General features: G+C 44.2%; 2 protein-coding genes and 1 long non-coding RNA gene across 3 annotated transcripts; all 3 read right to left on the reverse strand.

Moving 5' to 3' along the window:
- Positions 1 to 1,161: 1,161 nt before the first annotated feature.
- Positions 1,162 to 3,778, reverse strand: LOC120895223. The gene is made up of 3 exons (XR_005738301.1): positions 3,341 to 3,778; positions 3,060 to 3,219; positions 1,162 to 1,474 (listed from the first exon to the last, which is right to left on the reverse strand). It is a non-coding gene; the product is annotated as an uncharacterized LOC120895223 (long non-coding RNA).
- Positions 3,779 to 5,647: 1,869 nt separating this feature from the next.
- On the reverse strand, positions 5,648 to 10,037 carry LOC120897868 (zinc finger protein GLI2-like). Its single transcript, XM_040303006.1, has 3 exons — positions 7,829 to 10,037; positions 7,291 to 7,452; positions 5,648 to 7,215 (listed from the first exon to the last, which is right to left on the reverse strand). The coding sequence occupies exons 1-3, from the start codon at positions 9,284 to 9,286 to the stop codon at positions 6,616 to 6,618; spliced, it is 2,220 nt and encodes a 739-aa protein (XP_040158940.1). The 5' UTR covers positions 9,287 to 10,037; the 3' UTR covers positions 5,648 to 6,615.
- An 895-nt stretch (positions 10,038 to 10,932) lies between these two features.
- Positions 10,933 to 19,950, reverse strand: LOC120895340 (protein enabled homolog). The gene is made up of 7 exons (XM_040298617.1): positions 19,399 to 19,950; positions 16,013 to 16,435; positions 15,538 to 15,947; positions 15,332 to 15,444; positions 15,087 to 15,249; positions 14,044 to 14,593; positions 10,933 to 11,455 (listed from the first exon to the last, which is right to left on the reverse strand). The coding sequence occupies exons 2-7, from the start codon at positions 16,329 to 16,331 to the stop codon at positions 11,139 to 11,141; spliced, it is 1,872 nt and encodes a 623-aa protein (XP_040154551.1). The 5' UTR covers positions 16,332 to 16,435; positions 19,399 to 19,950; the 3' UTR covers positions 10,933 to 11,138.
- Positions 19,951 to 22,160: the final 2,210 nt, after the last annotated feature.

Consider the following 22,160-nt stretch of genomic DNA (forward strand, 5'->3'; position numbering starts at 1 on the left):
TAAAGTATTCTTGGGTATTGATTAGCGTTTAAACCACTATGGTGTTGTTTTTTTCTTCCATTCCTTGCTAGCGTTGTTTCATCGTAGCACAAAACGCACTAAGCAGCAAACATTACATCCAAAAACCTCCAACATAGCTTGAAGAAAAATCAATTTTCATTCATGTTCGCGAGGTATGGGGTAAAATCGTGTGTTTATTTTTATGATATGCTGTCTTTACCGAGCTGTCTTTGTGTAACCCGCTCATCCCCCCGCGTGCCTTGTCAGACACCAAAGTATGAAGATCATTGTGATTTATAGACGATCACTTACGCACTTGCCACAGCGGTTACGGGTTCTTCGGTCGTTCGTGTCGCCCGGGTTCACGGCATTGCTCCTGGTGGGGTACTTTCGGCATCGTTATGCACTTTGAAGCGTCGAGGCATCCTTTGGCGGATCGGACGGTACCATCGATGCGCCCCATCGTTTTACACTTGCTGCATCATACTTCCCCATACTCGCTGGTTGAGTTATGGCAAATGGTGTGGCAAATTGTATGGTGTGTGTTTTCCACTGTGGACAAATGGCCCTGCGCTTTCTAAATCGAATTGAGTTCAAATGCGCAGATATAGTGAATAGTGAGGGGGGAAAACAGACGATCGTTCCAAAATCGGATCTTATTGAAAAATCCCATCATCAGACGCATACGATCGTTGACAGGTTTTGGCATGTTTGTTTTACTTGTGACACGTGATGAGAGCTGATCGACTAATTTAATTTCATGTCGCGGGCCGACACCAGATGGTTCAATTTGCTTAAACTGGTTCCTCTTTTGATGGATTGTGATTGGATGAGTCTTCATCCGCCAAGAAATGCCTTTTTCCCATGACCTTGGCCAGCATAACGTTGAAACGATCGTGAGTGTTCATTGAGTGAAATAGTTTAATGTTTGAAGAAGTATCTAATTTATGGTTTTTTGCTGGTTTGTATGTTTTTGGCGTCAACTCAATTTTGGTATCGGTAAAAACTTTGTTTTATATTTTGCTTATCGGCTTTCCCACAGAAATCTATTGGAATTATTGAGAAGTTTGGAAAGAGCGTGTTATATTTCAAGCGTGTCAAAGATTGACACAATTTTACAGAGCATATTAATTATTTCATTCCCATATTTACTGATCAAAGATTGACACAATTTTACAGAGCATATTAATTATTTCATTCCCATATTTACTGATTCACAATGATCAATTTCGTTATCTTGATGAACGAAGGATTAATAAATTTGATTAAAAGTTCATTTGTCATGAAATTTTATGAATAGGATTGCAAGGTCCCCGTAGTAGATTAACCGCTTTCGGGTTTCTTTTCATTCAGCTAGGTAAGCTGATCACTGTCCAACATCCTGCTTTCAAGTGGAAAGAGACAGGTTCAGTATTTTTGATCAGAAATGTTTGTAACGCTTTTCCGGTGATAGAGCCATCAACTAAATGCACAACTTTTTGCGAAAAAGAAGAAGAAAGAGAAAAGTATTTACAACAAAAAAAAACACTTCCCAAATAGCATTGAGTGATGATAATTCAAATGATATTCTACATGACATAATTCTTGATGAAACTTATGCTACTGATTACTTCCACTTACAAAATGGTAGCTCTAAATTCTATAAATGCAATTAAGTAATATTAAGACTTTATATCTACAGGTTGTCCTCGAGATACGATATAAATGCGGACCAAGAAGCAACCCCGTACATATAAATCGAATTTCGTGGTTTTCAATGAACATATAGTAAATTTGCTAGAAATTTTACCAAAGTCGTGGATTTAGCCACTTAATTAATTACACTTAAATATATAAAAAATAGGTTCAAAACATATAATAAGCTAATCATCAACTCCATTAACCAAAAACCCAACAATATAACATTATCGACAAAATTAACAATTTTTCGGACGTAATATTGTTTGTACGTGTAATTTTATCTTTTTTCTCGCTCTACAGAGCCTCCAACAACTTGAACATAATTTATGTTAAAATAAATATTTTAATGCATTTCGAATCACTAAACAGAGCGTAAAAACTGCTCAAGTATTGATTTCCTCATAAACCGCGTGTTTTCTCGAGTAGCATTGGATTTTATTTTTCAATAAACATACCGTCAGGACACGCATCCTTATTGGGCGAAATGTTTAAGCCATCAAAATACCGTGCACATGCATAGCTCATAAAAAATGCATAAAATTGGAGCCACTAAATATCGCCCCACCAATGCACGATGTGGACTGGCGTGGTTTTGTATGTGTGGGCTTATTAATATTTCGCCTGTGTTGCCACGAGTTTATTTCGTTTCCCTTTTAACGGTTTGTTTGGAAAAACCACGTGATACCGATGAAACATGATTACTACCGAAATTTCTGACACCTCGCACTGACGCGCCGCTAATTCTCCTTAGTGTCCAAATTTATGGGTGCCTGCCTCCTTTCGGCGGGTTGCTGGTGTTAAATGTAAACAAATTGGTACCTCCCCCCTCGACAAACGATCGAGTCGGGAGCCCGTCGCAAAACCGAAAACTGGTGTATAGTTCTTCCTCCGCCACCATGAGTACCCCATGTAGGCGACGGTGATAAACTCTCGATTTTGATTGTCATCAACACGCTTCTCGGAGGAACGTGAACGAAATCGAAGAAAAAAAAGGCGTACACACACGTTCTCCGTCTACCATATGGTGGGTAGGTAAAGGATAGGAGCGACGGAGCCACGGGATGCAAATGTGCATTTGAGAGTGCATACGAGAGTGCAACACACCCAAAGACACCCGTTGGCGTCATCCTCCGGGGGCCACTTTAATTGCCTTCAGATGCTCCCAAACTGGGAAGGCCGCCACGAAGGCAAAAACAGAAGCCTCAAGGGGAAAAGGGGAAAACAGAAATCCACCACCAAATGGGAAGGAATCGCTTCCTCAGGGACATCGACACGGGACACGTGATCGAAGGGGTGCAGTTTGCAAAGCGTCGCAACGACTCGCAGCGCCTACCTCAGCCTGAGTGACTCAGAGGGAAATGAGCGAGACAAATACATACCCGGAGCAACGATATTCACCCGCTATCGGAGGGAAAACGGTTCATTATGTTGATGACCTTTTGCACCACACCCGACCTCTCCTAGTCCGCTGCCGATGTGTTGGCGATGGCTTCTGGGCGTTATGCTCTATGCTGCAGCAAGTGCAACTGTGACACGATCCTGTGGAAAAAAGCAAAGGGACAGAAAGAGAGACATTTTACTCGATCGCATGCGTCGCACCAGCGTACTGTACCGCCGTTGCATGCATGGCACATGTACGTTGCACTCTCGCTAGCCTTACCCAGCATCTCGCCGGGTCGTCGCCGCTCTTCGCCACCGCCACTCCTGGTGGATGAGTCCCAAATCCGCTTTGCTTTGTTAGCAGCACATCTGGCAGCACGATCTGGTACGGAGGACCGCGCACACTGTATCGTCTTGCAGGAGTCACACCTCTGCCACTACCCTACGCGCCCGAACACTCCACACCCTCCTGAACACGAAGGGAAACCGCAACACGATGACGACGGAGACGCAAAGTCCTCGACGCACTCCGTTTGTTGGTTGCTACAAAAACAATATTTATGATATTGTTTATACCGCTGACGAGTTTTTTTTTCGTTCTTCTTGTTCGCAGCGTTCACTCATCTCTGTCCTTTCTCAAACACGCGGCTTGCGTCCTTTCCTCCGTGCTTTTTGGTCTCTCCACTACCACTGCTCGGGAGGGAAACTATTACGCCAGTAGCTGTTGATGAGTGTTTCCCAACTTGCCGGCATTCAGGCTGCACGAGCTCGGTACAACACAGCAGGCTGAATTGTGCAATTTCTGGTTTCCTTAGTGACGAACGGCCTGACCACCATTAGCACATGGCAAACGTTGATTAAGTAATTTATTCCATTTATTTTAAAGCACTAATACAGTTCTATGCATATTTAATGAATGGAAAATGTTTATAAATCTTCATATTCCAAATTATCTAAGAATTTTTTTTCTTTTTATATACACTTTTTCCCTACCCGTGATATCACTTTGGCGAACTATCCTTAAACTTACAATAAACAATCTGCAACACGATCTGCTTGATCGATAGCATTGCACTGAATCATAGAAATGACAAAAAATGCCACCGTGAAAAAACAAAGCAAACCACGACCTACCAAAGAAGAAAGCAAAGTAAATGACATCGTGATCGGGCAGGACTGGGTGGACCCAATGGTGGTGTTGTGTAGCAGCATTGTTCATTGCGCGGGGTTAAAAAATCAAACGTCCTATGCTCGTACCTATTACTATTTATAGAAGAACCGCGCGCATTTCGAACCTGGGGGACATTTGAACCTGCGCTTCCTTCTCCCTTCGCTTTCCAGCTTCTCGCACACTCCATCTAAAACCCTTTTTTGTGGTTGCTTCTGTTTCATGTCGACTTTCTGTGCCCCGCGATCGTGCCACCGGGTTGAACCGCTTTAGCCTCTGCGTGTGTAGATCGACTGTCCGCCCGTCCTCACACTTTTTCACATCCTCGTGATCGGTATTCCACTTCGTGCAATGTGTTTGGATGTTGTTTTTTTTTATTTTTTTGTTTTGTTTTTGGTATTCAACCAAACTATCCAAACTCAATCATTTTTTACGGTTCATGTCATAAGCGGAGACACTTCACCTAGATAAACGGTGCCTGCTCCCGGTGTAGAATAGGACGAGTAGCGGACGGGCAACAACTGGTAGAACCACACATTTGCTACTAATGTTTTTGTTTTCTTTTTTCAACCCCTTCTGGTTACGCTGTGTTACGGCTTAATGCTGGGCACAAGAGAAATGGTCCAATCATGGTGCGAGCTGCCCGCTTTCTTTCTTTACTGCATTTTCCCATTTTCTTATGCTGTACTTATACCCCCGCGTTCCCGACATTAGCGCGACCCGTCAATCGAGGGAAAGCCTATGCAATCATGCTGACACGCTCAGTGTGCTTGCGTTGATGTGCACTTGCGTCGTAAATTTAAGATTTTTAATGAGTTCCAAGCCCCACCGGATCGCTATTAAAGTGTGAAGGATGGACCAAAGCAGTTGGGAGATCCATATATTCTATAAAAAAAATGAAAGAACAAAAAATACAAGATGCAATGGAAAGCGATCCTCTGTAAAATCCTAGGCTCCCCAGGGTGAGAGCACTGCTCACTCGAAACTGAAAGAGTTACAACGATCCGGGACAGTGTAGCCTCATTACCATGACACGGATATAACGCTGGGCTAATGTGTCTAATGCTTGGGTTAATGTGTCCTCGCGATCATTCGAGTACCAAGTACATTAACAGAAGGTAGAGACGGCCTTCCACCACTTACACTAAAGATCGTCGCAACTACAACCAAGGCAACACATATGGTGTTCGTTAGTGACCTGGGAGCCAGGAGGCGCTCAGCGAGACCGAGTGAGGCGTTTATGGTTTGGTTCAGGAAGGATGTTCGCTTTCCCAAGATGCTTCATTTTATTGGTACGCACCAAAGTGCGCTTTTAAGGATCCCGTTATTTGATGGCTTGCCTGTCGTGATGAAAACTGTCATGTGATTCGTTCTAAATGTATGGACGACTTCGTGTCACGATGATCTATTCCAGTCGGTAGTTTATTTGAGCCGTTGTGTTATTTCGGTGTCGTCTTTCCAAGCAGCAACCTGATACATGTCAGCGTCAGGAGTCCTGGTAGGTTTGTATTATCCTTGCGAGAGGGTAGCAGCATCCTTCAGTCCACAAATAAGGTGCTGAGATGAAACTAAATACATTTAATCGTTTTTATTGATTTTACATCGGTAACGCTACATTCCACCTAAACAATTGTCTTTCCAATGTCTTTTATATAAAAAAATCGATACTACCTAAAATCAAACTAACGTTGTCTTTTTTTGCATAGCAAAATGTATACATGGCTTGGTAAGGAAAAAAATAAATCTTTTGCATTTAAGCATAACTCATTAATACTAACATCTCCGTCAACATGATGTGCTGCAGTTTTTTGTACAGTGTTTTGTCCTGCCACTTAATGCCAAAAATCACATTTGCTTCAAATGAACGTCACATGTGAGATAGTGCTTTGTCGAATTGTTCTAAAAATACTTAAAACGGTGAAATAAAAGTAGTCAAACTTTCGCTTATATGATAACTAAAAATCTATGATAACCTAAGCTTTCACACAAAAAGAGTCAGAGGAAAACAACATCTTTGGAAATGTCTTTAGAGTGTATATCAGAGTTTACAACAAACATATAACAAAGATGGAAGATCGTTTTAAGATCATCAGATCAAACGAATGTAACCTATTTCCTCTATCAAATCTGACACTTACGATAACAAGGACACCTAGGGAACAGTGTTCCTACTAAGCACTATTCTATCTAAGCAGACAAATTGCACAAACTTGGTATGCTTGGAAGTACTCTTCAAGAATGGTGAGTTGCTGGAAGATCTTGTATTGCGAAATAGCACTTCTATTAATCTACAGCGTCTATGTACGTACCGCTAATTCTGTGTAATTAATCTTATCAAAATATTATCTGTCTTTAATAATAATATTTACCTCACTTCTCCTAACTAATCAAACCACTGCTCCGAAATAGTCGAAGTCAGTTGCAAACGCGAGTATTTTCTCACCGTTACAGTCGGACTCGTTCATCATGCGACATCCCGCGGTAGATACTTCCAGCATGGTACATTCATCGTTTGAATAGGTTGCTTCATTTTCAAACGAAAGTCCCAAATTTTCCATCAAATAGCGATTACTTTCGATTCCCCCCGCGTTGCTGTCCGTGCCCTCACCGCCGGTAGGTTGTTGCTGCAGGATTTTCATCAAACAGTTAGACATGTCGTTAAAGTCGTCCATAGTGGTACGCGGCCCCGATAGTACATTCGCACCATCAACGCCGGGCAGCTCTTCCTGCACCAAATTCGAAGGCTTATCGAACACATCGTCGAGCTCATCCAAATTGGACGTTGTTTCCTTATAGGATTCCAACTGGAACGTGTCCAGGCTCGACATGATCGGTTCGGAGAATCGCCTCGCTGCGGGAATGTCTTGCGTTTTCCTGCGCACCGGGACGTCCGCCGGGCGGTTGCCATGGTTTTTGACGTGTTTGCGCAAGCTGGATGGGTCGGTGTAGCGCTTATTGCACCCGGGCAGCTGACATGCGTATGGTTTCTGTAGACAAAGCGAGTGAGAGAGGGTGCATATTAGATCGCTGATGGTGATTGGTTTCCCGCCGAAATGCCTTACCGTATCGTAATGTGTGCGCTGATGCTTTGCCCGATCGGAACTGTTGCTGAACGCTTTGGCGCAGCCTTGGAACTGGCAGTTGTACGGCCGTTCGCCGGTATGCGATCGTTGATGGATTTTCAGATTTTCCAGCCGAGAGAAAGCCTTCTTACAAGTGGGGAACTGGAATGGCGCAAGAAAACAACAAAACAGAAAGGAAACTAATGAATATGTGAGCATCAACACAGCCGTGCTATGGGCATGGGTGGCTGCAGGATTAGTGTCTCCAAAGAAGGGGGAAAGTAAATAACACATGCAGCAAAAACCATAACCCGGACAACATGCCCGCACTGCCGCTGGCTTGCTTGGTGCGCGCGCGAATCGTGCAGAAACTATGCGCGCACCCCGCCAGCTTATTACTCCCGTGCGGCCCGAACCGTCAACAGATGTTTTCACAACCATCGTACACCATCGTGCAAGCGGTTCTGAAAAGAGCCTGCACGCAGCATTACTTTCTCTGTTCCCTTCCCTGCTGTTTCCCTGCCCTCTACCCACTTACCGGACATTTGTTGGGCTTTTCTCCGCTGTGCACGCGCATATGGATCAGCAGCTTGTAGCGGGCATTGAACGGTCGATGCTGGCGCGGACACTCCAACCACTGGCAGCCGAACACTTCACCACGCTTCGGTTCCACGTGCTGCTTCTCGATGTGTGACACCAGCTGCTGCTGGTCAGCGAACTCCATATTGCAACCGCTCCAGAGGCATACGCGCGGCGAGCTGGACGACACGAAGGATTCATCCACGTCCGCCGGCTCATCAATCATATCCAGCGGTTCCTGTTTGGCCACAAGCAGCCCCATTTGGTTACAATCCGGCGAGAGGTTTCCGGACGTGACGCTGCTGGCGCTGTTTCGCCAGATGTCCTTAAACTCACGGTTCGGTTTGTCGGCGCCCTGGATCGGTTTGTAATAGTTGTCAGCCGAATAGCTGTACGAATCTTGCGTCGCAAGATCCGAGTCTCCCGGTTGGGCGACCGGGTTGCAGCAACTATCGCCCGCCTTGGTGGTGTTGCTGTACTGCTCCAAGAACGATGTATCCAGGAACTCCATAATGTAGTTCATCGATGGCTCCACGCCGGATGGGTTGTTATGGGCTTTGGACCCAGCATGGCCACACTGTTCAAACTGGCCACTGATCGTACCACCGAAGGCACTGTGTATCGAGGGCAGTACTGTGGCGGTACTGCTTTTCGGTGGAGTCGTCGGTGTGATCGTATCGGTTCGTCCCATTCCCGTCCCTAACTCTCCATTGGTTCGCTTTGGTGAGCAGCTACCAACGGCAACGCCGCCGCCACTACCATTTAGATTCATCAGGTTCAGCGTAAATCCATTGTCTATCCAAGAGTCTCCAGCGAATGGAGAGGAACAGGGTGACTGATTCTTCGACTGACAATTCGCTTCATTGTAGTTGTAGTAATCCGTGGTGGTGGTGCAACTGCTAGCGCAGCTTATCAAACTTTGGCACGTCAGTGGCGTGCTTGAAATGGTGGCCGCTGGTGACAGCATTATGCTTGACGTGGACTGCAGCTTTTCGATGTACTCCGGGTCAAACTTGAAGAACAGATCGTCCGTTTTGGAAGGGTTCGTGTAGAGGCAGCTCCCCATCTGCTTGAACGTGTCCTGCTGCTGTGGAAACTGATGAAACTGCGTGCTTTCCGGCGGGAAATTGCACTCCCCAGCGGAACCGGCATATCCCACCACGGGCGGAGCGGACATCGGTGTATAGCTATGGTGCAGTGCATGTTGACCACAATCGGCACCGTACGATGGATTGTGGGATTGTTCAGCTTTGCCCTCGTTCATGCCACAACTAAGCGCACTGTAGCAAACGTCCATAGTGGTATCATCCGGCAGACAAAAGCCATGCTTCAGATCGAACGATTTTAAACTGCTCGCGCACAGATCGACCGAGCCGGCCAAACCCGTGGAAGGAGTTGTTGGTGTTAACAGTGCCATCCTGATTCACGAAGATATTTATTGCACAAAATAAACACACACACGGGAAGGCAGTCTAGCTAATACGATAGCATTGAAAAGCACTGGAAAATTCACTGCACAGACAATAATGTCCTTAAAAACACAAACTTTATACACTTGCAGACAATTATCCACTCGTTCACGATCGACACCAACTGCACAATTCCGTAAATAACTTCGACGATGAGCAATGGGAAAATACGTCCGACCCGGTCGATCGTTCGGCGGTTAGTGATTCCAAACCGGGATCTTCGCAGCATCGCCGCGAGTCACAACGATTGCGAGCACGATACACACACACACGCGTTTTCCCTTTTCTGCTCCTTCTTCTCGATCGTTACGGCGAAGATTTTCCGAACTTCTACCATGTGTGCGTGTTCAGCTTCATGATCATCATCATCATCATCGTCATCGAGCGTATGTGATGCAGGATTGTACTCGGTCGCGCAGCTCCGTGGAATGATGTGCATGATCCTCGTCGATCCCGCACATCTTCCGCTCGTTCGTTCCACTTGCCGCCAATCCTACTGTTTAACGCGAGCTGTTACAAACAACAAATTATACGACTGTGACATCTACTCGCTGCGTGCAGTGGCTTCTCCCTCCGCTTGTCACGTTCCATTTAATCCTGCTCTTTTTCATCGCTTCTCTGGTTCGCCGACCACAGGGAAACCCGAACACCCAGAGCAAAGCAGAACGGGGAAAGGTTAGGTCAGGTTAAGCTACTGGAAAAACTAAAACCCGCTGCGAGGACGTAGGGGTCTCGACAGGAAGACCCAGTGAGGTGTGATTGTTTTTCCTTATATTTTTTAAACCCCGTGGCTCGGCTGTTCTACCAAATGGCCCAATTGCACAGCCCTTAGCATACGGTTTGCATGCATTTTCTTGTTTTTGCAAACATAATCTGGCCTGCGTTTTTTGTCGCAATTTGTCTTACCCATTCCTTTTCTGTGCTATATACAGTGCCAACGCGCATAACTACCAGAGCACTGCAGAAGATGGGAAAGAGGCAAAGCAATGAAATGAAACTAAATGCAATCCCCTTACTAATGTGATGGAGTGAAAGCGGGTGAAAGTGACAAGAATTTGATATGCGAGTCGTGCTAGGATGGATATCCCCTTTATGTGATCGCAGCTATTTTCTTTTTTTTTGTGTGTGTTGGTTGCGCTGCTTCTTTCACTGTTTTGTTTCTGCCCCAATGTAGGGAGTCGCGGCGCTGGTGCTACGCAGTCTGCCACTTATTTATTATTTCGAGCGCTTACGAGTCACTTGTTATGATGTGCTATGATTATGTGTCGCTTTCTTGTGCGTGTGTGTACTCTACTTCTTTCCCTAGAGCGCATTAGAACAAACTCTCTTCTTTCTCGACCGATCTTTACCACCCGGTGTGGTTGCTTGTGGAGCAAAAAAAGTGGGAAAAAATTCTTAAATAAGAAATGTGGTCCGAGAGATTGAACAGAACAGAACAGCTCAGTAGAATTAGTCGCCTGTTAAGAATCTGGGGCAGTATGTTTTTTTTCTGATACAAATGCCCCGCAGAAATTTACACAGAGAAAGGTTTAGCCGTACGCATTCTTTCATTTTTTGTCATTGCTAAAAGGTTCAAATTTATACAAAACAAAGCTTTAATAGAGAAAATGTAGTAAAAATTTATTTTAGTTCTATAGCACCTTCTTCTTCGTTCGGCCTAATACAAACAACTAGTGCGTAAAAGTGTTAATAAAAATTCACTAACTCGTGGTAAACATTCTCATTATTGTGGGATTAAAGGCAGTTGTTAAAAAAATATAAACTTCGAAATGCAGCGTGTGTGTAGTAGCCGGCGTGGTCTCATAAATCGGTTACATCCATCAGCAAACGGGTCCGTCGGGCCGCACCATCTGTGCCGTCCTGGCCCCGGCCAATCAGCTCTGATTCGACAATAATTTTCGATTTCCGGTTGCGCCGTTTCATCTTCGCCAAAATGTCATACATCTCCTTCAGGCCGGGATTGCGAGCGACCATCTGGTTGTAGTCCTGCTCACTATCTCTAATACTGTCACTGGTACCGGTTGTCTCGTCGCCGGCGGAATGGTTGGGTAGGTTGGGACGCCGTCGCCTTAACGTCACCTTTCCACTTTTGATGTCAGCAATCACCGAATCTAGACCTGGTGGCAAACGGTAGAAGAAAGGAGATGGAAACGAGAGGGTGGGAGAAATGAAAACATACGGAAAACAATTCAATCAACGGAACATAATTGCTGGACGATTACATTCGGCAAGAAATTTGGCCAACGGAAGCGCAAGCAATATCGCTACAAATGGAATCCAGTGTTGCAAGCTGTGCAGCAGTCGGAACAAGGCAAAGATAACACCCGGACCGAGACCGTTTACAGGGGAGCAGAAGATTGTTTTCAGTTTAGTACCATAACCACATTGAAATGCTACAGGAGTTAGTAAATTGATGTAGAATTTTATATAAATAATACAAGTGTAAACACAATTCCCTGCAGTGTCTCCACTGCCATCATCTATAGTCGCCAGTTCATTCGAGGTCATTTTTGCTACCCAAATAAAAATGAACACCACCCATTCAAAAAGGACACCCATTTCGTGTCAGGAAAAGTGTACGAGCGAACCAAATGACACACAGGTATGATTCGTGTACCAAGCAAACAACAATAACCTACAGTCCGTTTCGAGCTTCCGAACGCTAACGACGGTTTCTTCCCCTTACGCAGTGGGAAATTGTACGCGGCAATTATATCGCGCAACAGGTGTTGTTGGGTGGATGGGAAAATCGTTGAATTACCGCTCCGTTTTCGTGCAGTGTGTTTTAAAAGCCACCCCGCGTGGGCCATGTGATGGATCAAAGTTAAAATGTAAAACCACAGCGAGTTAATTTAATAATTGTGTCCTGGTAAAAACTGTGTTTCAAAAAAATCACATTTCAACGCAGTATAAAGCATCGTCTATCTATTAATACCCAGTGATCTAATAGGTAACGGTAAAAGAATGACTAAGGTCAAAGGGAACTTTTCACAAAAAATTGCTTATCAGTGATAATACACAGCCTTCGCAGCAAACAAATGGGTAAAATACTAATTTTCTGCATCATTTGTGAATCGCTTTTTGCCAATAATACTCAAACTGATGACGGGTTCCAGTTTAAAGTGTCTCTTCACGTTCACTTCCGGTCTGGATTCTAGTCTGCCCGCTCATGTCCGTACAGGAGAAAATACCAACGGTGTCCCGCGCGGCTTGTCGCTCGGATGTTGTTCCTTTTTTATCGTAAAACATACGACCTTTGGCATCGTTACGTGAAGTACCGAGGAAGCTTTGATGATGGCTACCAAAGTCCTGACCTTTGCGTTCGGAATGGATGTGTCATCAATACGGCAATATCGTACGGCAGCACGCGACCATATTAACCATCGACTGATGTGCTTGGAGTGCGCTTCTGTGCTCTTTAAAGCGCTTCTGGAAAATATTATATTAGCAGAACGAACTCGCCACTACGCCTACGCGTCCCTTGCGGCAGGATAGTGGCTGCCGTTCTTACTACGGCGATGGGAGAAAGGCACGAACATCCCAAAGGAGGCCAGTAGCAGACGCTACGTTGTGTCAGATACAGCCGATCGGTTACCTTTTGTGCATTATCGAACGAGGGGAGAAAAGCGTCCTCTTGCTCCTGCTGCTCCGGGTTGTCTAGCCGCCGCAGTAGCCGCCGAGAGCACACACAACACAGAAGCTTCCCCGAACGGCTGTGTAATTGAATGGGTTTGCTTTACAAATATGATTATAGACCAATTTGCAAATCGAATGGCTTTTTGTTGTGAAACAATACTAGAGAGGCTCCTTGTTGTAAAGTTTAAATGCACTGATAAGCTACGTTAGGAGAAGTTCGATAGAAATTTTGTTATAGCACAGCGACTACATAGGTAATCCAACAGCACAATGAATCCATAATAATTTGCCATTCCACTGTTCCTGTTTCATGACAACGTAGCCAACCACCACCCTTCCAACAGGATGCATAAAAAAGAGAAGCTTTCCACAACTCATCCCGATACAAAACGATGGTCGTAGCGGAAACGACCGTTGCGAAACGATGATACACAGCATCGAAGGGAGGGCGAAAAGGGACAACAAGGAGGGTTCGGAGTTCATGCTGAGTGGAACTCAGCAAACAACTTGTCGTGGTTTGGCTTTTACCGTGTCCTTTATGCGCCCCTGCGTCTTTCTGCGGCATCCCACTCGTTACCAATCCATCCGGTTTATTGTCCTCGCGTACTACTGCTGCGGTGCGGTTATAGGGGAACGCTCATCGGCTGTACCGAAGGATGGTGGCTAGATTCAATATACTGGTAGTTGGTCTAGTGAGAGAAATTTTACTATGTGCGGATGGGCGATTGGGCTGGCGGGCAGTGGAAAAAATCCGACCGAACACACACACCGTACGGAAAACTCTATCAGCCTTCAAAATGTAACGTTTTATCAGCTCACATGGATAGTGAAATGTGTGTTACACGTGGGTTACATCTTACCACCCGACAACTACTACACCCCCATCTGGATGGCAGGGATTGTGAAAGCAAGGACAATACCAAAAAGTACAAAAAGGACAAACAAGGAAACATGGAAAAGCAGCGTTGCCATATACCCGTCCATACCCAATGGCCAGTGGTAGCAGCAGCGGACGCCAAAACAACCAAACTGCGTATGTATTGGGTACTCCTCGATCGATAAAACCTACCTGTTGCCGGGTGCTGGCTATTTACATTCGTTATTGCCACGTGATTTAATTTCTGCTGCGAAATCGCCTCGCTCAAGCCAAGCGCCCGGTCGCAGCCGTCAGCCGTCCCGGTGGAGGTTAGGTGCTTGCTGTTAGCGAAATTGTTAGCTGGTAGCGGTGGGGCCGGTGGCGGCGGTGGTGGCGGTGGTGGTGGTGGAAGGGAAGGTGGTTGTGCAGGTACATTGGTTGCGACGTGTGAGAGATGGGAAGAGGTCCCGGCCGGGGAACCTTCAGTCAGACTGCACTGGCCTAGCAGCGACACCAGCGGATCGTCACTGTCCAGAACTTCGGAAATTCCAACGATGTTCGTGGAGCCCGGGCTGGCAGAACTTTGCCACTCTCGCAGCCGGCTGATACGGAGCTGCTGTCGTAGCGCTAGCACCTCGCCCTCGGCCCGTTCGGCCCGCTGCAGCGCTTCGTCCAGCTGCTGCCGCAACCCCTCGACCTCCAGCTCAAGGGCAACGATCTGATCGTTCGTCTTGCGCTCGTGCTCTTCGCTCATGAGACTTTTCTGCAGGCCGGACATGGAAGTAGGTAATCGCCAGATAAGTATCGCCAAGCGAGCGAAATGCTTTTCCGGGTAAACGCACACACACACACATGCACAACAACCACACTGAGAAACTATGCAGTGACCTCCGGGAACGGTGAACGCGAGGAATTTTCGTATAAACATTTTTAAATCGTTCTCTCTAAACTCTATTGGCCAAAAGTCATTTTGGAATAGTGAAGGAAAATTTCGAGTAAAGTTTTTTTAAATTTTGAAGATGCAAAGTTTGCGCTTCTCATAAGTGGGTTGTTTGTAATTATGGACAAATTAGTAAGTTTTACAGGCGAGTAGCTGAATTAAGTTATTAGACAATGTACATCAATCTCTTGCAAATCCAATCACCGATTTTTGTTTGGTTTCAAATTTACAGTCAATAATAATAAGCTACAAGCCGTACAGCACGGTTATAATACAGGCTGTCTGTCTTATCGAAAGATGGAGAGCATTTACTCACATATTCGATGAATTGTGCCTCGTACGTTTTCCTCTGCAGCTCAATTTCGGAGCGCATCTTTTGAATCTCTTCGTTTGTGCTTGTTTTCGAGTCGACAGAATCGCGATTTTGACGCACCAAGTGGTCACGTTCGCGTTGCACCTGAATGAACGAGTTTTCCAGCCTAGAATAGACGACGAACAACCATCATCATTACTGCCGCAACAAACATCAACTCCCGAGAATAATTTTTGAATGCCGCATACCTTTTACTAGTATCGATTGATTCCAGCATGTTTCGTGACATTAGCCGGGCCACCTTGTTTAGTTCCGCATTTTCCTCTCGCAGTTTCCGATTCGTTTCCTCGTACTGTTGCTTCTAATGAGGGAGAAAGATAGTACGCAGAAAAATAGATTAAACAATGACGGCTTGCTTGGATGCTACTCCAAACGCTGCGCTCAAAATGCGTACATTTTCCAACAGTTCCGAGATTTTTTCATTCGCCTCGTACAGCTGTAGCTCCACGTTGTTCAGGTAGGACTTGAGCTTTTCCATTTCATTCAGCAAACTGTCCACCTCGGTACCCTTTCCGCTCGGCTCAGTTCCGACCGTGGTTCCGGTTGCACCTGACCCCGAATCCCGTGTACGAGTCGGCAAAGCATCTGGCCCCTCGTCATCGCTCTCTACCGCGTCAACGGTGACACCTTCCACGCCGGGCGCTGGTGTAGGAATGATTTCGGATAGCTTACGTCTTAGGCGCCGGTTTTTCTCCGTAAAGTCCGTTAGTACACGCTGCGAGTTTTCCAGATCTCCAACGAGCTGCTTTACATTGTAGTTGAGCTGTTCGTTCGATGTTTCAAGCTGGGCGTTGCGTTTGGTCACTGGAAAAAAGAATGCAACGTAAACTTTGGATTGTTTTGTGCTAAAGCAAAGTTAAAACACTTACAATGTTCGCACTTTTCCATCAGTCGGTTGTGGCTTTCCTTTAGCTGAACGTAATCGGACGGCGTGCTGACCGTTGTGCCGCTTCCTGCACCCGCAACACCAACGCCACCGGGCGATGAATCCGCTTGTATGAATGAACCGAGCATGCTGCGCGTGAACGAAGGTTCATCGTCGTTTATCGAAGCCGAAGCCGAACCGACGTTCGACGATGAGTTTGAAGATGAACCACCGCCACCGGCAATGTACAGGTGGAGCGATGTTTTTCGTTTCGGTATCGGAATGCTGCTACGTCTTGAAGGGGATGTTTGCGAGATGTCCATTTTTTGGCGGGGATGCTAGGCGGGGGAGGTACCCAATGTCCAGTTCAAAGAAAAAAGGGATCCCTCCTACTGCGCTTTATCTAGGCGAAACGTCTTCAAAACACCTGCAGTGATGGAAATTAAAGTCAACCAGTTAGGCATCAGTAAATCTCATAGTTTTTTTTCTAATTGCTTTAACGTGTTTTTACACACTGATAAGAACAAACAACAACGAGCAGACAGAGGTATATGCTTGCTGGTAAAATTGAACAAAGAGACTATTTTAAGAATTAGTTGAATGATACAAGTTGTTCAGTAAAAAATGTGCGTAGATAACATTTGACAACTTATGACGTTTTTCATGTTTTTTATTTAACTGTAATAAATGCCCCAATTCCCGAATAGACCGTGACCCCAAACGTAGAGCTGACTTTCCTGCAATGGATTATCAATAAGTCACTGAAAGCCAAACCTTCTAGTGGTACAGGCAGGCCTTGAACGACAATGGTTTTTACGCCAAAGAAGAAAAAGTAATAAATACAATAATTATCTTATTTATACTTTAAGTTATTAATGTTTATATGTTATGGTTTTAGGTAAATTATCTGTTTTTGCAATTGGTTTGACCAATTTATGGGTCGTTCAACACAGACTGTCTACGTTTTGTTGATCTCCCAATAAGACCATTTGCTGAATGGGAGAAAAAACCCTGAATTGACCAATCGATACAATGATTAATCTATTAAAAGCTCGTTTTCGATGAACCGATTAGGTTCAGATGCAAGCAATATAATAACCTATAAATAAACAACCAATTATTAATTACGCTTCGGTCAATATGAACAGTTCTTGTAGTTTGAGTGCGTATAAAATAATAATATAGGGTTTCCCACGACGTATTGGTCAGTTCCCGTTTGTACAACGTTTCCTACATATTTTTGGATCGTTCCCACATTATATTGATATTTACCGATTAAATAGCAATACAATTGAGTTACGCCCAATAAATCGAGGGCACGATTTAAAAAATATGGGAAGGCACAAAAAAACTGCTAATCAACCAAAAAACGTTGAAAACCGTGTATTTTGTCGTTGTTTTAATTGTCTAATAGCATTCCAACGTATTCGACAGCTGTTTAATCTTTTGTTTTGCTTGCATCTGCATGTTTCAGAGTGAATCATTTTTCCAATGGCGTTCCTTTTATTGCAAAGCCAAACAAAAAGTGCCTCAAAGCATCCGATAGAATCGCAAAGCAAGATAAGATAGCATTATTGGAATCAAGTTCAGGTTGCACTTTTACTCACATTCATATCATTCGACGCCTATCTTGCTTAGCGAACAGCATTCAACAGACTGGCGATGAAGTCACCGATTCAAACCGATGATCATCCAATGTCAACACAGTACCCGGGGTCCGTGGCCATTGTGGCGGAAGCAAACTCCAAAAACAAACACATTTCATCAAACGTACGTGCTTCGGGTGGGCATTTATTGGCGACATTGGCATATTCTTGATGTGAAAGACAGTGAGAAACAAAAAAGTGCGTCGGGGTGGTCAGTTGTTGTAGGTTCACCACAGCCACAAGCTCTTGAACTACTCAATTATTCAATGACCGAATGTGGTTCGTTTAGAGGCGGAAACCTGCACAACAACCCACACGAACCGCGTGATCATATGCGCGTGTCCTGGTGCGAAGACCACTGCGCCAATCCGTTCGACCGTTCGTTGGCGTTTAGTTTGTCTGGTCCGCCGCGTTGCGGGGATGGCGTGTTCTTGGCTCTATTGATAATATAAAAAAAAAAACATTGTAGCCAACCCACGGTACACGCAAACCCGTTTTAATCTGCGCAATGTACATTTAAGGATCTACTGTGTCTAATGTACACAAAGGCGGTGCCTCATGCTGACGTACTGTTGCTCGGACGATGTCTTTGTTTCTGTACCGTTCCATAGCAGTGCGAAGAAAAGGAATTACAGGCGCTTAACATGTAAACCGAAAATGGAATTTTCCATTTCAATCGTCTATCAAACAACTGTTAACTTATAGGTAGTAGTACTGCAGCCACCTGTTTAATGTCAATCATAAACACCTCATACCGAGTATTGTATGCAAACAACCCTAAACCGTACAGCGCATACCGCAAGCATGAGTCGTTGCTAAAGCAACCGGTGTGGAGGCTCGATTGTATCACTACGAAAACGGAACATCAGCTATTGCAACATGCTTCGAATACTGCTTCAGAATGTAACTCTGTTTTTTACCGACTCAAAAATGCTCTCCTCACACTTCTCTTCATCACTTGTAACAATCGCACAGACGTTCAGTTGAAACTTTCGTTGCGTTTTTTTTTTTTGTTCATCTTCCAGCAGCATAAATCTTCCAAAGAGAAAGGAACCACTTATGTGTGCTGGTGTGCCCGGTTAAAGGGCTATACGCCTGTCAGGGGTACTGTGAAGAAAGGGTACAAAAATGATCCGCACACGATGGATCATGTTTGCCAAAAAAAAAAAAGATTTAAAGAACTTTCTCTCAGTTCAGTTTTAGTGAGCGCATTTTTAACCACCGCAGCACATTCACCTGCACACATACCGCGTGGCTTGCTTTGCAAAATGTCTCACCCAGCGCGTATCTCGAGCACAACTGCTTCTTATCACAGGTATTACGTTTTGTTTGCTGTGTCTGGCTATCTTGGCTTGACGAGGTAAAAGATGAAATTGGGCACAAAATAAGGCTTGTTGGATGTTTGATTACGTTGGACACATTTTCGCACACATCTACGCAAACACTTTGAAATATACACTCACACATGTCTAATTTAACAAATGTACCACAAGCGAATGCATCCTACGCATCGGGCCCTTACAATGCTGCAAAGAACTTACAGCCTACAACTTCGAGTTTCACCGTTGGGAAAACATGGGTGATGAGTCACCTGTACCAAAGAGGCTAGCAACGTTCGTTCGTACGCACAACTTCACAACAATAACAAAACAATAGGAATCGCACAGCATCGTTACGGTGTACGGGCGATTGAACTGCAAGGGAATTTTGTCTGTCCATCTCTCACTCTTTCTCTTTCTCTCACCTGTTGTATGTTCCGTAGCTGGTGATGTTTCTATTGGCTATTTGATAGATTCCTCGCTTTTTTAACTGTTGCTCCTTCCAAAAAAACACACTTTTTCACAGCAATTCACGTCGAAACAAACCGAAACACTGTTTAAGACGAACCAATTTCTATTACCACTGTTGCCCTGTTCTGACCACCGCTGCTGGTCCGCTTCATGATGCTTTATGCATCATTTCCATTCACAAACACAGCTCAGCAGCCCACCGATGTCGCGAACTACCAGCAAGACAATGAACAGGGCGAGAGGGCGAACAAAAAAAACAACAACTCCCAAGCAGACCGCGCAGCTAAGTGCCGTTGGATTAAACCAAACCTGTTCCTACTGTTGCTGTATGATCTTTCACCAACAAGCGTGATTTGAACCGTGTATCTCTACGAACTTGTGTGAACATGTGCAAACTTGTGCAGAAAAAGAGACACTCCATCAAGAACGATGCTATGCTAATGTTAGCGGAGACTCACTTTTAATGACTGGAGGGAATGTAACAAAGTGAACGAATGTAAAACCTGCTAAAACTGTTTTTGTTTTGTTGTTGCTTTTATTCATTCGAAATGTCAAACCACAGCCATGTTCGAAAAGTGAGACAAGTTTGCTTTGTCAGTTTTACATGCAACGTTGTCGGGGGAAAACATAAAGAATAGATAAAATTGTATTGTTCCGTGTTGTTCATCTTTGTTGCTTTCTTTCACTTCAATTGTAAATATATTGCGTTTTATTTGAAAATATCTTTGGTAATGCCTTTTGTGCAGCGTTGCAGTTTTGTTACGCACTGTAGTTCGAATGGGTTGTTGTCTTGGCTAAACATACAACCAGGCGTTACTTTTTGTTACAACATCCGATGATTGCTTTGAAAAGTGTTATTTTATAACGCAGTTGTAGAATAACAGCATAAATTTAGAATGTTCATGTGTTTTAATGCTTAACAAGACTGGAATAGTCATTTTTCATTCTACAAACCCAACATAACCAAATTAAATAACCTGGTTAAATAGAAATGTAAAATTCTAGAACAGCATATCCCGCTCTGATTTGGGTCAGGCTCTTCATAAATCCGCGGTTTTCAGCCGGTGAGGAATTGCTGAGCAGTAGCATTTAAATAACTTTTACCACTGGTTACCCCGCAATCGTCATATCATTTAGCCGATCTCACAATGCCACTCATAACAGCCTATAGCATTTGTAAAACTTGTATTGAGTGTTCTAACCATGTAAAGGAACTTGATGTTGTGTGGGATACGAAACTAACATTTGTCCGTCACACTGAAGAGGTCATCAACCGCTACAACTAACTGATCAGCCACTACAATCAACCCCGTAAGGTCAAAGACCTTACAGGGGTTTTCATAGGTTATCATAGTTGTGGGACACTTCCTTGCCTCTTTCTTTGTGGACAAAAGCTTTAGGTGATGTTAATAGGACTCTATAGTCTCTCTCCTTTTTTGACAGGCTCATTAGAAGTTCCTATTGGATGTGTCTAAGTGGGTGCTATACAGTCCTATTCCCAACACATGAAGTTAATTTCCCTTAAGAGAGTGTCAAGAAAGTGTCCCACGGCTATGAGTACCCCTGAAAACCCTGTAAAGAACCCATGTGTCTTAAGGTTATCTACTGCAGCATCGTAAGATCAGTGCTCGAATCTGGACACCCATATGCAGATCGTTCCATGAGGTTAATCCACTATTTGACTCTAACATCGCTAAAACCTTTCAAAGATAAACTGTTCGTCAGCCGAATTCGAACATAATCAATGATTTTTTGTTCTTCATTTTGTGACGCTTATATACAAGGACAAATATTAATCAATACATTTTTGTCAAGTGGATACATATAAAAATAATTATAAATATTTGCATCTTGTGAGCCTGGTAGATCAGATCCTGTTTTTTTTTCATTCAATATCAATACGGACACACTTTTGGGACCTTTAAATAAACAACTACAAACATAATTCCGCTACTCAAACATCCACTTCTGGTGTTACATAACTGTTTCTTTGGTGGTTGCATTTTTTCCATGTGCGGTCTCCTATTGATTTGTAATGTGGATCGCATATGGATACTGACCACGTTGCTGAATCCCATTGCATAACTATCGCACACCGAATTGTGCGTGCTTGCAGCTTCAAATAGCCGTTGAATCAAACCTGTACTATCGCTCCATGGAACTCTCACTCTCATTAAACCGTTTATTCTCTCGCAGCAACTGACCGACCGGCCGGTGACTTCAACGGTGGTGTGTAGGAAAACCGCCCTGAAGCAATTGTTCGGAAGGATTATTTGTTTGAAAGTTTACCAAGGAATCGTAAAATTGTCGACACAAAATTAACAGTAATAGAAAAATTCAGAAAAAAGACAAATTATTGTGATTTATTAACCACTGTTTCGGTATTCTATGATTAAAAGTTCAATGGCTTCCCGTTCTTGTGCGCATGCACCGAATGGTTTCAGTCGACAGAAGGAGCTGATGACAAATTGGAAATAAATTTCAATACACTTTTTGTCACAACATTCCGTTGCCTCTGAACACACAGCATAAAGGTAAAAATAGAGTGAATAAATTATTCACTCATTCGAAACCACTACAAACGACTGCATTAACGTGCTTGTTTTCGTCTAAAACAGCACAGGTACAATCTATAAAAAAAACATAACAATCTCCCCAACAACAGACATTTCTCCACATCGACTGGGCTTGGGCAGGTAGAGACATACCCCGACAT

Source organism: Anopheles arabiensis, chromosome 2 (assembly GCF_016920715.1).
Source record: "Anopheles arabiensis isolate DONGOLA chromosome 2, AaraD3, whole genome shotgun sequence".
Lineage (NCBI taxonomy): Eukaryota > Metazoa > Arthropoda > Insecta > Diptera > Culicidae > Anopheles > Anopheles arabiensis.